At 45.1% G+C, this 13,802-nt stretch overlaps 1 protein-coding gene across 1 annotated transcript in view; it reads right to left on the bottom strand.

Moving 5' to 3' along the window:
- TSPAN7 (tetraspanin 7) overlaps positions 1–13,802 on the bottom strand; it is a 102,753-nt gene that overhangs the window by 15,202 nt on the left and 73,749 nt on the right. The window contains exons 2-4 of the mRNA XM_042788477.1: positions 4,184–4,372; positions 1,931–2,005; positions 334–429 (exon numbers count right to left, since the gene is read on the bottom strand). Coding sequence (XP_042644411.1) covers positions 334–429; positions 1,931–2,005; positions 4,184–4,372 — 360 coding nt within the window. The remainder of the gene's footprint in view (positions 1–333; positions 430–1,930; positions 2,006–4,183; positions 4,373–13,802) is intronic.

Genomic DNA, 13,802 nt, shown 5'->3' with positions numbered 1-13,802 from the left:
AACTTTTCATAATTCTATTGACAGATTCCCTTAAGAACAAGGTGTGTTAAAGGATAAAACTGGCCCCTAAACCCAATTCAAGATCTGGAACCAACAACAAGTAAGTGGGACAGGCCCCATCCTTATTAGATAGCTTGTTTAGTAAAACTTAAACATCTTGGACAAGCATATAAATCAATATATTTTTTCTTTAGATCAGTTTCTCAAGCCTCTAATTTTGCTTGCAATATACAGCTCGAACACTGAGCTATCCACACTTCATGTTCTGTGATCAAATCTGAATGTATGCTTTGCCTCTATTTGTTAATTTTTAATAACCAATTTTAGACTTACACTTTCCTGTACATTATCCACTGCATGGCTCCGCTCATCGTTCTTGTTGTAATTCTGGATTGCTTCAGTATATGTCCTAAGGAAAGTATCCTTGATCTGTGAGGGTGAGGAAAAAAACAGCCCACATGAGCAACAAATAGCATAATTTCTGAAGCAGTTTTCACAGGAAGAAAATGCATTTCCAAACCTGACAGGGCACCCAAACTATCCCTTTTCCCTCATTTTTAAGTGTGTTTTCAGAGCTGGCAGAGATCCCTCTTAACTGTCAGGAGTGGAGTCATTCATGCCATTTTTTCAAGCAGGGTGTATTGGACATAGAAAGAAAACTACCCAAGCAAACTGCTACATTTAAAAAAAAGAAAATTACTTAATCTATAAGAAAGATATCCTTTGATGTTTTTTCCCCAGATACTTTGTTCTAGCACTAAGTCTGAAGGAGACCGCGTGCTTCTCTCTGTTCATGGATGCCTGGTGGGAGCCAAAGCTTGTGCGAACACCTTGGTGACAGAAGTCAGTGGCATCAAAAGAAGACATGAACCCCCTGACCAGGTTAGTAGCCCTCATCCCCAGCACCAAAGGCATTTGGGTAAGGAACAAGAGGTCTCTCAGCTGGAGAAGGCCAGGCACATCACCAGGAAAGGCATTAAAGCCACTTTGACTACGTGGTAAATGGGCTGGGTAGCAGATGATCTGGGCAACCCAGATGGCTGTGACTTTCACAAGACATTGCCTCTGCCAAAAGGGAGCAAGCAGCCTGACACGGAGGCTGACACAGGTTAGGCCAGGTGAAATGGCAGTCCTCAGCAGATGGACAGGTATTTCAGGATCAAATTAAAAACCATCTACCACTTGCAAGGGTAGACACCAGAAAAGCCTGTAGCAAGGGAAATCCCATGTCAAAAGGAGACTAGAAAACCAGTTAATACAAAGAGAAGAGACACAGAGGGTCTCTGGGGTTGTTCTGCTTCAGCACTAATGGCATGTAGGTCCATGAACTTAGAGCCAAAGATAGACCTGATTACAGTGGATAAAGCAGAAGTGCTACTACTGATCTAGACCATCGTGCTTTTTTAAAGCTTCTCCCTGTCCCAGTTTCCTACCTCATTCTATTTCTAATCTCTCCTTATTCTCAGGATAGAAACAAAATCCCATCCCACTCTCTCCCTTCCAAAAAAAGAAAAATATTTACAAAACATTGAGTCTACTCTGATGCAGAAGTGTTCTCTGCCGTATATAAATAAGCACTTGCCTGGCCGAAGAAGCTGTGTTTAAGGAAAGTATTTAATCTATTTTGCAGCCCTCAGCATATGTAAAAGAATAAAGATCTTACTTTATGATGGACACACAAAAAACGATAGCTCCAGAGTAAATTATCAGGCAGCTGAGGCCAAGAGCTTTTGCTAAATCCCTTCAATTTGAATCGCATCAGTTTTTAAGAGCTGTACATGTTATTGTTGCACATGAGCCGCATCCCTGGAGATGCGTATGGAGCTGCCGAGCTCAGCGACCTACACATTCTCCACGCTCCAGAGAACTTCTCAGCAGCTCCTGCCCAGAGAGGCACTGCCATATGCAAACTCAGCACATTTCCACCTACCTCGTGGCGAAACACAAACCCTGAAATGCCAGCCACTAGCTCAGCCAGGAACACCAGGGACAAGAACATGGCATACTGAAAAAAAAGGAGGCAAGAGAAGTCAGAATGTGACAGCCTTTTGTCTCAGCACAGATACTGCTCAGTTATCACATAAAATTTAACTTTCTGCTCTATACACCCTTTAAAGATGTTAAGAAACCAAAGGTCTTTTGGAGGCAATACACAGGTTATTGCCTGAATATATTATATGTGTTTACACAATTCACAAATGATATGTATTGTCTAATTACTGGCTTTTCTGACACCTCTGTTCCAACATTTCTTAGCGTTCTCATATACATTAGAACACACTCACATGCCAGAGATGGATCCAAATCACTCAGATTTTGATCTTGCAGTAAGGAACACAAATAGACCCTTCATGTTGGCATGGCAGACTGCTAAAGTAAATAGGCTTCTCCAGGTGTTTGGTTCGTGTTTATCTATCTCACTGCTAGACTGGGATTTGTTGCCTGATTCCTGAAGTTTCTCCAATGAGTGAACTGAACCACTGACTTAACTGGAAATATTCTCACAGTAATACTAGACAGATGCCTCAAATACTTTGCTGAGCCAAGGCCCATGTTTGGCTTTAGGAGCAGCATTTGGATCCGGAGCTAAATAAACCTTGAAAACAGCCCTTTCAGTGTAGACACTCACAGACTACTAAAAATACATCTAAGCAGAAATAAAGAAGGTAAAGAAAAAAATGCAAGGTGGCATGGTAAAATTTGAAGTTGGGGGTTAATCTTCTGGAGGGAAAACTACCTTTTTTCTCCATGTGCTAAATAACAGTTAATTAAAAAAGGAAACATTTAAAATTAAATTCAGTCCTAGCAGGATTTCGTAGAAAGACGAAGATTTATTTTTAGTGGAAGATTGTTGGGAAAGGGAAGACAACAGTGAAGGCAGAACTAGAAAAATCATTCCCTCCAATTAATACAGCTGTCAAATCACTGCCTGTATTATGTTCAGGAGAGAAAGAAAGTTTTGAAATATGTCTTACGTGTACAATGGAAATAAACCCATGTGCTTGGAACAGCACATGCCGCTGTTAGTGGCATCCCTTTAAAATAGTTACATGACTTACAAAGCAACTAGCAGAGCCTGATTTCCTATGGATTTATATTATCATTCACCTTTATCCCTTCCCCATCTGGAGTGCAGTAACTTCAACAAGCCTCTACACGTGCCCTGACAGCACATCACCAGCGAGAGACAGCAGCGGTGCACCTGCGACAGGGTTAGGTACATGCTGACTGGCCACCAGCACATACCTGCTGACTGATCTGCAGCTGCCACCCCTGCCCTACTGTGCCATCAACTGACGAAATTAACTCTCTTTAAGATGTCCTTTCTAAAAATCCAGTTCAAACTGGAGAAGAATCATCCCATCTCCTTGGAAAATCCACCCCAAAATATTGCAGCAGGAGATGCAATGTATTGTCAAGCCCTTCAAACCATTACACATGCAGGATTTTGGTCCTGAAACACAGTTTATTGTATAGGCTTGTTTAACCTATAGTTATTTTGCATTTTAAGGTAGGCTGGAAAACTCAGAACAGAGAAACTTAGAGAGAGAGAGAGGTTAAACTGGACTGAGAGACAGCTGGTGTACCTCTGCTTAGTGTACCTCAAATCCATGCTGCTTTTGAGACAAGGACAAACATACCATATAGAGCTTTTTTTTCTGGGTTTGACTTGTTTTAGTCTAGTGAATGTTAGGTGAAAATGAAAGCCTGGTGTGTTTTTAGAAGGTATCAACTATTTTTTCCATAGTTTTCACGTCAGAGTATTAAAATGACCCCTTTAAAACACACCTGAAATGAATTTCACATTCATGATTCTTTGGACATTTTAAAGACTGTAAATATATCTACCTATCCAGCTCACAGAAAAACAGAATGATTGTAGAATTACTCACAGAGTAATTCGTCATCAGCATTTCACCCTGCTCCCAACCACACATGGGCCTGTACGCCGTGTGGTAGAAAAATTCATTCATACTCAATCAACAACTGGTTTTGGCAAAGGGTTTTTTTCCCCTTCTTTGTCCAAAAGACACACGTGTTGAACATTAAGATCAATAAAATCTAGCTTATGTGCCTAAAAAAACACGTTAACATCTGGTGAAGCTTGGCAGGGGGTGAGGGGAATCCCAGTACATCAACAAAGTCTCTTCCCCTTTTGCTTAAGGCACTTTGGCATGCTTACCAGTTTCAGCATCCATGGGCTGCCACGACAAGTGGCAAAGCAGCCAAAAAGCCCAAAGACAATGATTGTAGTACCCGTTCCGATGAGCACATAGGGGGCATTGGTGGAGTTCTCAGCAATGAGAGAGATGTACGTGCCAAGAGTGAGCTTGCCCCAGACGCCGACTGCGAGAAGGATAACGCCTGTGATCTGCAAAGCAAGAGGAGAGAGCAGTCAGGGAAGACATCCAAATTCAGTACACAGTGATTCTGAAGAGATTCACTGGTGCTGTTGTGTTGGCAGAAGGAAGCCTCAAGGCTTTTACTAACTCCAGAGAAGTGGCCAACTCCATCACTCTTACCAAAAGCCAACAACAACTGTTGCTACTTCACACATCCTGAGCTTTTCCACAAAAACAGCCCGAACCACAAAAACCTGATGTTTGACGTCCCGTCCTTACTGCTAAAGTTTCTGGAACAGGAACATCCCTTGCAGTGCATTTACTCTGGCAAGTGAGCCTTCCCCAGGCTATACAGCAAGCAACCCCCCTCCCTGGCTGCACAGAAGCTTTCCCCCCGGCCTGGGGTGGGAGGACACCAGTGGGTCCTGGGAGCACCCAGCCTCACCCGAGCGGCTGCCAGGCCGCAGGGCAGCCGGAGCACGCAAGCTCCCAGCACCGGCAGGTACACGGGGGGGCCCGTGGCGTGCGTGTGCCCGTGTCGAGCAGCAGCCACAACAGGGACGGTGCCTGCACTGTGGATGGTCACCCGACGGGGACACGCCTGCTTCAAGACTGTCCACGCAGAACTCATTCCCACAGTGTGACCAAAGGTGGGACACGAAGGGGCAGTCCTGAATGCCAGCTCTGCGAACACTTCCCAAATTCCCACAAAACTTCTTACTACCTCCTCCAGGCCACTGCTGAGGGGCAGGAGCAGTAGAAATGTGCTAACAGTATTCTCTTGTTTGCTTTCCAGGTTTTCCCTCCTGAAAATCTTTGTACCACTGTGAAATCTTGAAATTGAACATTATTACACCAGGGTTGCCCTGCAGTTGTTTGCGGAGGGGATCCTTGTTCACAGTTGTCTTGCACCTAAAAAATCCCAGTTGCACTATGTTGTAAGATCTTTCAGCTACTTTTCATGCAGGGTGATGTGAAGTAATTCAGGGAAAGCCTTCTTGAAGGAAAGCAGCTTTTTGGCTTTTTTACCTAGGCTGGCTCAGAAAGGGCTATGCAGGGTGCACCCCTGTCCCTGCCTTTCTGCTGTGCCTTTCCGCCATCCTGCTGCTTGGCACTAGTAGGCAAAGGAGCCCGTCCTCTGCTCGACCTGTGCCTGCAGCAGTGGCAGCAAGTGCTGCTCTGGTGCAGCATTTCTACCTCTCTGGAGAGGGAACTGCGTTCAGCAGAACTGCTGAATAATCAGAGCCACTGAAGGAAAATACCAGGAGAAGGGAGGATACAAAATAGATGCTCTGAAGAAAGGTACAGGGCGAGGGATACAGGGAAAGGAAAGAAACCACAGAGAGACAATAAAGAGGGGAGATCAGACAAACAAAAGCAAATTAATGTGACCTCAGAGACAGGAGATCCTTTCTATAAGAGAGAGAAAATAATGTCACCTGGCAATTTTGACACTTCCTAGCTCATCCCCCTCCTTTCCCCACACCTCCCAGAGCTGTAGGGAAGACGTGTCCCCGCCTGGCTCCCGTGCAGAGCACACCAGTGTGCAGCACTGCCAGGGAAACCCATCCCGTCCCTGTGTCTCCCTAAGCCCCCCCGGCACCCCTCGGCCAGCTGTGGCAGGCGTCGGCATTTCTGCCACACATTCAGGACAGGATTAGCAGAGATTTCTGTTCTCCTTCCCATGGTGATGATAGGAATAAATCCAGCTCTTGTACCCCACCAACTAACAGCTGAACGTCAAAAAAATCACCGAGTAGCTTACCTACCCACAGGCATCAAATGCCTCCACTGAGTCTGGTCCCATCCACACAGAACACTATCTTCACCTCTCTCCCTAACAAAAGCTTTCTCAGAGGGTACAGATTAATCAGTGAAGTCCAAAAGCAAGCTTTGAGGGACTTGGAAATCCGCAGAACAACTTTTGGTTTCTCGCCTCCAGTTCGACAAAGAGTTGGTTTCTATGCCTGAGCTGCTGAAAGTTTTACCGCTGTCCCCAGGGAGACATAAAAGCAGCGTTCGCTGCCAAAATGAACAAGCAGCTTCACATTTGAAAGAGAACTCAAGGCTTGCAATAAAAAGCATTTTTGTCAGCTGTTTGAAACAATTACTAACCCTTTACTATACATTTTAAGAGTTTGGTTTCCCCCTGTCTCAGGGGGGGCCTATTCAATTTATGGTACACACAGACTTTGGAAAAAAAGAGGAAAGCCTCTCAGTGGTTTATTTTCCTTCTGCTTCTGAACAGAGCTCTGATTTACATGGATTTAAGGAAATCCCTCAGTTCGTGGGGAAGTCTAAAGCCCCAGCAAGTCTGGCACTGTGCAGAGGGGATGGGATGTTTCCACACAGACACGCTGCAGATGCACCTCAGGTTGCAGCAGCACCAGCTGGAATTTCACATGTGAAGAGGAAAAAACCAGAAGACTTCCCTGCAAATTTTTTCATGACCTTTATTTAACAGAGCATGAGCAGTGGTATGACTAACACTCACCTCCACCCAAAGGCAAACCCTGTTTCCTTATTTTCAAGACACACTTTTCATTGCTATCTCTCTGCTCCATCACGCAATCAAGGGAACAATCAATGTACTAGCCTCTTGTATGGTTTGGTTTTTAGGTTTGTTTTCTTTAAAAGCAGGAGGGACAAGGGCAGATGGAAGACCAGGATAGAACTGGCCGGAAAACAAGGCAGCAGGAAAACACACTGCTCCTGCCATTCACCATTCACTACATGTATCTTCTCCTACTCTATCTCTTGCCCCGACGGGCTGTGGAAATAAGCCCTGTATGGTTGTACCTGATTAACAAAGCAGTTCCTTCACTTGACCTGAAACCACCACGACAGCCTAATTCTGTATCCAGTGTGACCTGTGGGTCAGGCCCAATAGGTACAAGAGTGGGTCCACTTTCATCTGAAAGGTCTAAAAGGAAACTCAGAGCACCTCCTGCAATGCACAGTCTCTCCCCAGTCTTCCCCACTCCCTTCCCACTGTCATGTTTCCATTCAGACCACGATCATATAATTCAGTGGCAAAATGGAAAATTATTAGGAAATCATCAAGATAAACAGTGGCAGATAGGTATATGGATATGATCAGTACATCTTCTCCTGGACACATATAAAATATTTCAGATCTCCTGGCAGTCAGAGGAGAATGACCAGAAGCCTTTAGACTTTTAGAGCCCCCCTGAGCCAAGATTCACCACTTAGAGCAGATTTATTTATAAACACCTGCAACAGCTAGCACACATGGAGCAAGAGAGCAGCAGTCCTGTTCCAACAGCAGACTTCTACAGCAAAACCTGGCCTTCATGTGGCCCCTACGAGAGTTAAGATTGGTCCTGGAAATGGTACAGTAACTACAGCCTGTGCTAAAAGGGTGGCACAACCCCACTCCAGATCCTCAGCAGCCACAGAAGAAACAAACTGGCAGCTGCAGAGCCTACAATGCCCCAAATGAGACATCTGGAGTGTTACAGAAAAACAAGCATTAGCAAAGTCAAAAAAAAAAAAAAAAAAAATTGCTTCTAAAAAGTGACTACAGGACAGATCCTGCCCCAACGGAAGGAGCTGTGGGAGAACTGTCAGTAGCTGCTCTTTGGAGGGCTGAGACCCCATTCCCCCCAGAGCCCCTGGGGGGCAGAAGGGTCAGAGTAGCCTCTCTGAGCCTCAGCCCTGTTTTATGCAATACCAGCAGTGACTAGCACCATGTGATGAAGGCAGCCCTGGCTTTTGCCACCTCCCTCAAACATCTCTGACTTCATGGGTTGTTGGGGTTTTTGGTGGTTTCAAGCTCAGTCTGAATACGCATGGAGGCAGCCAATCCAAAAAAGGATGCACAAGGAAGGGCTGCCTACACAGCTCAGCCATTTTCAATATTTACCAGCTCTCACGTACCAGATCGTCCCCTTGTCCAGTGGCTGATGGATCTGCCCCCATGGCACAGTACAAGGCAGGAGCTCCTGCACAGGCAGGAGGCCAAGGGATGTCCTGTGGGCATGCTGCTGCCCTGGGGCAGGATTAATGAAGCCCATTAAGCAACTTCCAGGGCTGGGCTGGCAGTGCCCAGGCTCGCAGCTGCGTCGGGGAGCTTGGCTCACCCACCACCATTGCTGGGACCCCTGACGTGGAGACCCTGCCCTCCTAAAGCAGATCTCTGACCACCCCCTTTGTCGCAGCACTGGGTCCCGCAGACGGCAGGGGGGCCAAGGCAGGGCCAGCTACACTGTGTGCAACCAGAGCCAGGCAGGTGAAATGCACACTCAGTGCTTACGGATGTAAAACTCACAGCGTGGATGGAAAAAGTGAAGCTGTGATTATTACGTGATGGGGTTATCCAGCTTTTTGCGCTGTCCTATCCTCTGGCGTAGTTAAGGGAAAGCGAAAAAGAAAAAAAACCAGCAACAAAAACCCCCCAAAATATCAGGTTTCAAGGCCTGTCACAAACATACACATTGCTTTGATTAAAAAAAGAGCTCTGAAGTTTTCTTTGGACTTTATACAAACCTTGGTTTAAGAAGTAATAGCCCACACCCGGAAAAAACAGTCAAAGCACGCATCCATCCCCAAACAGGCATCATGAGAGAGAGAGATCTGTGCCAGCAGCCAGGGCAGGCCTGGTTCATCTGTGCTCAGGGCTAGTTCCTACTGCCGTAACAAGCCCCAGAAACTCTGCCAGGTTTCATGTCCATGAATGGGCTTGCAAGTGGTTTGTGCTGGTTTTTGTTGGCTCTTTTTAATGCTTGCAAACTGTCCCTCCTCTCACACTATTTTGATGGATGCTCCCTTTCTGCATGTGTTTCCAAGCCGAAGAGTTTCATTTCGCCTCCATTTCGCACCCTCCTTCCAGCCTGGTGGTGCGGCTGCTGCTGGGAGAGCCCTGCACCTCGGTGTCCACCCGCCGAGGAAACGTCCCAGCCGTGAAAGTCCCCTGCCCTGCCTGAAGCACCCCCCCATCCCCGACACTCCCCACAGCACCTCCTGCTAGCAGCCACCACCAAGCCCGTTAGTTCTTCTTTGGCTTTGGCGACTGCCCCACTGCCGGCACTGCTGCTGTAATGCTGCTCCAGCGCAAGGGCAACCCTTCTCGACATGGGGAGGAGGGGGGCGCAGGCTGAGACCCCCGGGGCTGCTCTTGTCCCCTGCCAGCACAGCACAGCTCCCGATCAGGCGGCGCGGAAGTGTTCTCCTGCTTGCCCTGGGGTAGGAGAAGTCTCTGTCAGTCTCGATAGAGCTAAGGTTTGCAAGTTACTGATACCTGCTCCAGGCTCATGGGCTGAGACACACGGAACTGAGGGAAGCTGGGAAAATTAAGACACCCTTTGATACACTGTTACTGCACTGACCTTGAATCACTATTTCTGTTTGGGACCAGAAAAGGAAACCAAAACCCCACCCTGCAACTTCCAGTTCTTTTCTGTGCTCCTTCTCCAGCCTTCAACATTATTAGCTATTCCATCCTGGATTTCATTAAAGGCAGATCATGTCTTCCTTACAAAATGCACTGCGGTGGAAGCCCCTAGACTCATGTTTCCTCATCCAGGAAACCTCAGATGTAGCATTCAATAAAACATTATTAGGCCTGCCCTGCATTTAGGTCAAACATTATAAAGGTTAAAAAAACTCCAACAGAGGAGATATCCAAGTAAGGCAAGGACTGTAAAGGCTACATGCAACTAGAAATTGCTAATTGTTTAGCCCTAGCAGGTCTCATGTTTCATTGGGTCTGAACTTGGGCTCGGCACACACACTCCAGAAACCCTCGACCGACGAGATGGCAGGAGATGAAGCCGGTAGGCCACCTGGTCATTTTCTAAGAAAAACTCCACTGAAATCAAGATGTTCCCATGGAAAGTTTTAATCTAGATGAATCAGCATGTTTTGGCTTAAAAAAAAAAGAATCCGGGAAAAAAACAAAACAAAACAAAACAAAACAAAACAAAACAAAACAAAACAAAACAAAACAAAACAAAACAAAACAACCAGCTCTACCCCTTGTTCTGGCCATGTGCATCATGCCCAAACCTCACTGGCTTCCCAAGCACAGTTATGCTCCCCTGCTCCTTCCCAACTAGCATCTCTGTGTATCACACATTCACTCTTGCATCTGAATGAATTGGGGATTGTCAGTAGGACAGCAAGACTGTGCAAGTACCACCAAAGCATCTTTCCTTGCCTTGTCCTGCCTCTCCTCAAGCATGGTATCAGAGACACATCCCACAGTCACTGATTTCAGTCAAAGACAGGCTTTCTAGCTCTTCAGCCTTCCTTCAGCATTCGTACAGATGTTTCCAATGCTATCTGCAATACTGCCCCCAGTTCTGGAGCTGATTGGATGTGGTGAGAACGTTAACATGCTACAGACAGAAATATGACTGAAATAAAAGTTAGTTCTAACTTAACATGTCCAATAAACTATCTCCTTTTAAGAGACACACAGACAAAGATATGGTCAACAGTGTTAATACCAAGGGTATGTGCTGCGGCTTTATAGTAGGCAGGAAGAGTGATACTCTGATAATGCTGGGCATTGCTGAAATCATTATTACTGCTAAACACATGGAGTTTCTCAATAAAGGGCAACAGAAAATGTCTAAGAATTACTTCTTTTAATAGCACCAGGCCAAAGATTAAACTATCAACCCCCTCCTTTTGGGAAACAGTGATGAAATATGTAAATAAGAGAAGAGGATTCAGAGAATAACTTTTGAAAGTGCCCTATCTTTGATTCTGTCAGAATTAGGCAGGAAAACACTATGTACTCCATTAAACTGAATGCACGCTACATCCTAACTGAGTCTGTTGTCTTCATATCCCAAATCTCACAGAGTGTTGGTAGCATGGTACACCATGAGCTGCTGCCTTAAACTGAGGTAGGAGATATGAAAGCTACTACATCCTTGCATCCAAAGAGATTAAAGAGACGCAAATACAGAGGAACTAATTTGTATGCAGGGCTTCCATATGGAACATTGAAAGTTTATTTTACAGAGGTGAAGATAAATGTGCAGCAGTAATTGCTAGTTTATTTGTCTACATGATTCATGTCCTCCTGTTCATTACAGATGTCGGCTATTTTGATTCCTAAGCTCTGGCAAAATAAAACTTGGAACCCAATCCTGACTGATATGGAACACACAGCAATCCTTACTGCTTCCAAAAGCAGTGGGAAGAGCTCAGCATTTCCCTGGACTGGTCCTTTATCCACAGAAATGAGATGCAAAAGGGCAGCTTCATTAATCACAATCTCATTGTAGGTATCATTTTTCTATTTAATTTCATATTTGCAACCTTGATAAATGAATGAAAAATGTGTGCAGCTTAAAAAGAGATCCAAAGAGGCAGCAGAGTCAGATGCAAGGAAAATACCCAGGTTGCTATTTTCAGCTCCTCTATTCCAATACTTCCTTTTCCAAACACCAGCCTTGCTGCACTTTGGTAGAGGTAGGCTGTCTCTGCATGGCTCTACAGCGATCTTCTCCTCACACAGGCTAGAGAAAGTTTGTACATAAAATGGATGAAGCCAGGGGAAGGAGGACAAGAACTAACGCAATCCATTTTGGCTGAAGCTGAAAGGTCTAGCGATAGGTTTAGCAGGCTGTGAGGAAATGAAAGAAGACCAAGGCACACAGCTAATTAGATCTACCAGACATTCCCCAAAGGCGGGAAACTTTTTCACAAAGAAAACGGTCGACCTTGACAGCATCCAGAGCAAATCCTGTATTAAAAGCATGTCCAGAGAAGCTTAAAAATAACTGGCCTACCTCTGAAAATTTTAAAACTTTCCCAAAATAGTCAAGGGATCACATTCACAATGTTCTTGCTTTACAGCCTGCAAAGCAATGGGAGTGGCTGGCTTTGAATCTTCTCCTGCCTCAGCCTCTGGGCTCTTATCAGGCCAGCAGGTGACTAAATAAATATAAATCTTCCTTTGAGCATTAATGTCAGCTCTTCACTTCAGGAGCAAAGCCATAAGAAAAGGTATGATGCAGCATGGAGATGCACGCAAACCAGCAACACAGCTGAATTCTCTATTCGCACATCTGGTGATCTTGACTACACTTACAAAAGCAACTTGGGTTACCTTTTGTACATGATTGACCTCTGCTGGAGCTAATAAGAAATGAAGATATCACGAACTGTATCTTTGGAAGAAGGCAACGCTTTCATGTTCTCAAATTTTCTTTGGAAAAAGTGAAAAATTATGTTCACTGACAGAAGGAAGTCAAACAGACAACCATCACCAAAGGTGTAGTCGCCGATGGTGCTGCCTAGTATTTCCACTAAAAATGAAGATGCTTTAAAAAAAAAAAAATCCGATGATAGACAGAAACAAATGTTTCTGGTAAAACCTCCTTGTCTGTTTTTAAAATCAGCTACAATTATAAAACTACTCAGTGAAGACCCTACTCAAGAAAAAGTTGTAATCCAATTAATAACCTTTTCCACACCATTTTCAAACTGAGAGACAGTCTGTAAAGGTCACTGTGTTAGGAGAAAAAACCTTCAATGGCCATTCTGGTACATAGCTGCTCTAGTGCCTCCCTGTCACTGATTTCACTGCTTCTAATACATCCCCCAGGACCTGGCATGACAGTTTTTTGTCTCCCTGCTCTTCTAACTCAGGCCTGTCCCTCCTCTTCCTCTCCTTTCCTGACAGAGTTTCCAATATAAATAATCCCTTCCTAAGAAAATCCAGGCAAAAGGACTTAAAGAAAAAATGCCACGAGACTAATTTGCGAGATTACATTCCTCTCTGTGGTCCATTGCCTGTCTCACCTGGGTAGGCTGCAATTCTTTGGGCTTCAGGCTGTCTCCTTCTGTTGCACATGCAGGATGCCCAGCGCAACGGGACTTGCTTCATCCCTTCACCCCAGCAATCTATTTGAGTTATGATCCCTGCTGCTCAGCATCCATCTAGTACTAACTGCTGTCACAAAATTGATTATCCACTACAGCTCTTGCTGTTTGCATCCAAAACTGCGATTCCTATGTATTAAAACTACTGGCCCATGCCCTCCCTGCAGAAACAGTGATCAGAGATACCAGCATGTGCAAACTACGGCGACGGGGATGCTGCTTCCACTCATGTTGCCACCAGGTCAGAGCTGAGTATCTAGTGCACTTGGGGCAGCCACCAGATTTGCCTAGAAATACAGTGGAGTAGATTTTGATTAAACACAGTGATGTCAAGCTTAACAACCTGCTCTTGCACAGCTACTTTCTGTAAGTGGACTACTGTCCTATTTCCTTTTCAAAAATATTTTTAAGGTTCACCGGTTTTCCTTGATGGGACACTATTACAAGTACATAAATAGTTGTCCTGAGTAAGATGCCCCCAGATTAATGTCCTCAGAGGTCAAATTATAGTGCTGGTACAAAAAAATACAAAAAGGAAGTAAAATACTGACTCTCAGATAGATCCTGAAGTGAATACTGTTATCATGGAGTTGATTT

The sequence above is a fragment of the Tyto alba genome, unplaced genomic scaffold (genome assembly GCF_018691265.1).
Source record: "Tyto alba isolate M040663 unplaced genomic scaffold, T.alba_DEE_v4.0 Super-Scaffold_14, whole genome shotgun sequence".
NCBI lineage: Eukaryota > Metazoa > Chordata > Aves > Strigiformes > Tytonidae > Tyto > Tyto alba.
Note: the sequence above shows the minus strand (reverse complement) of the source record. Positions and strands in the feature narration are given on the sequence as shown.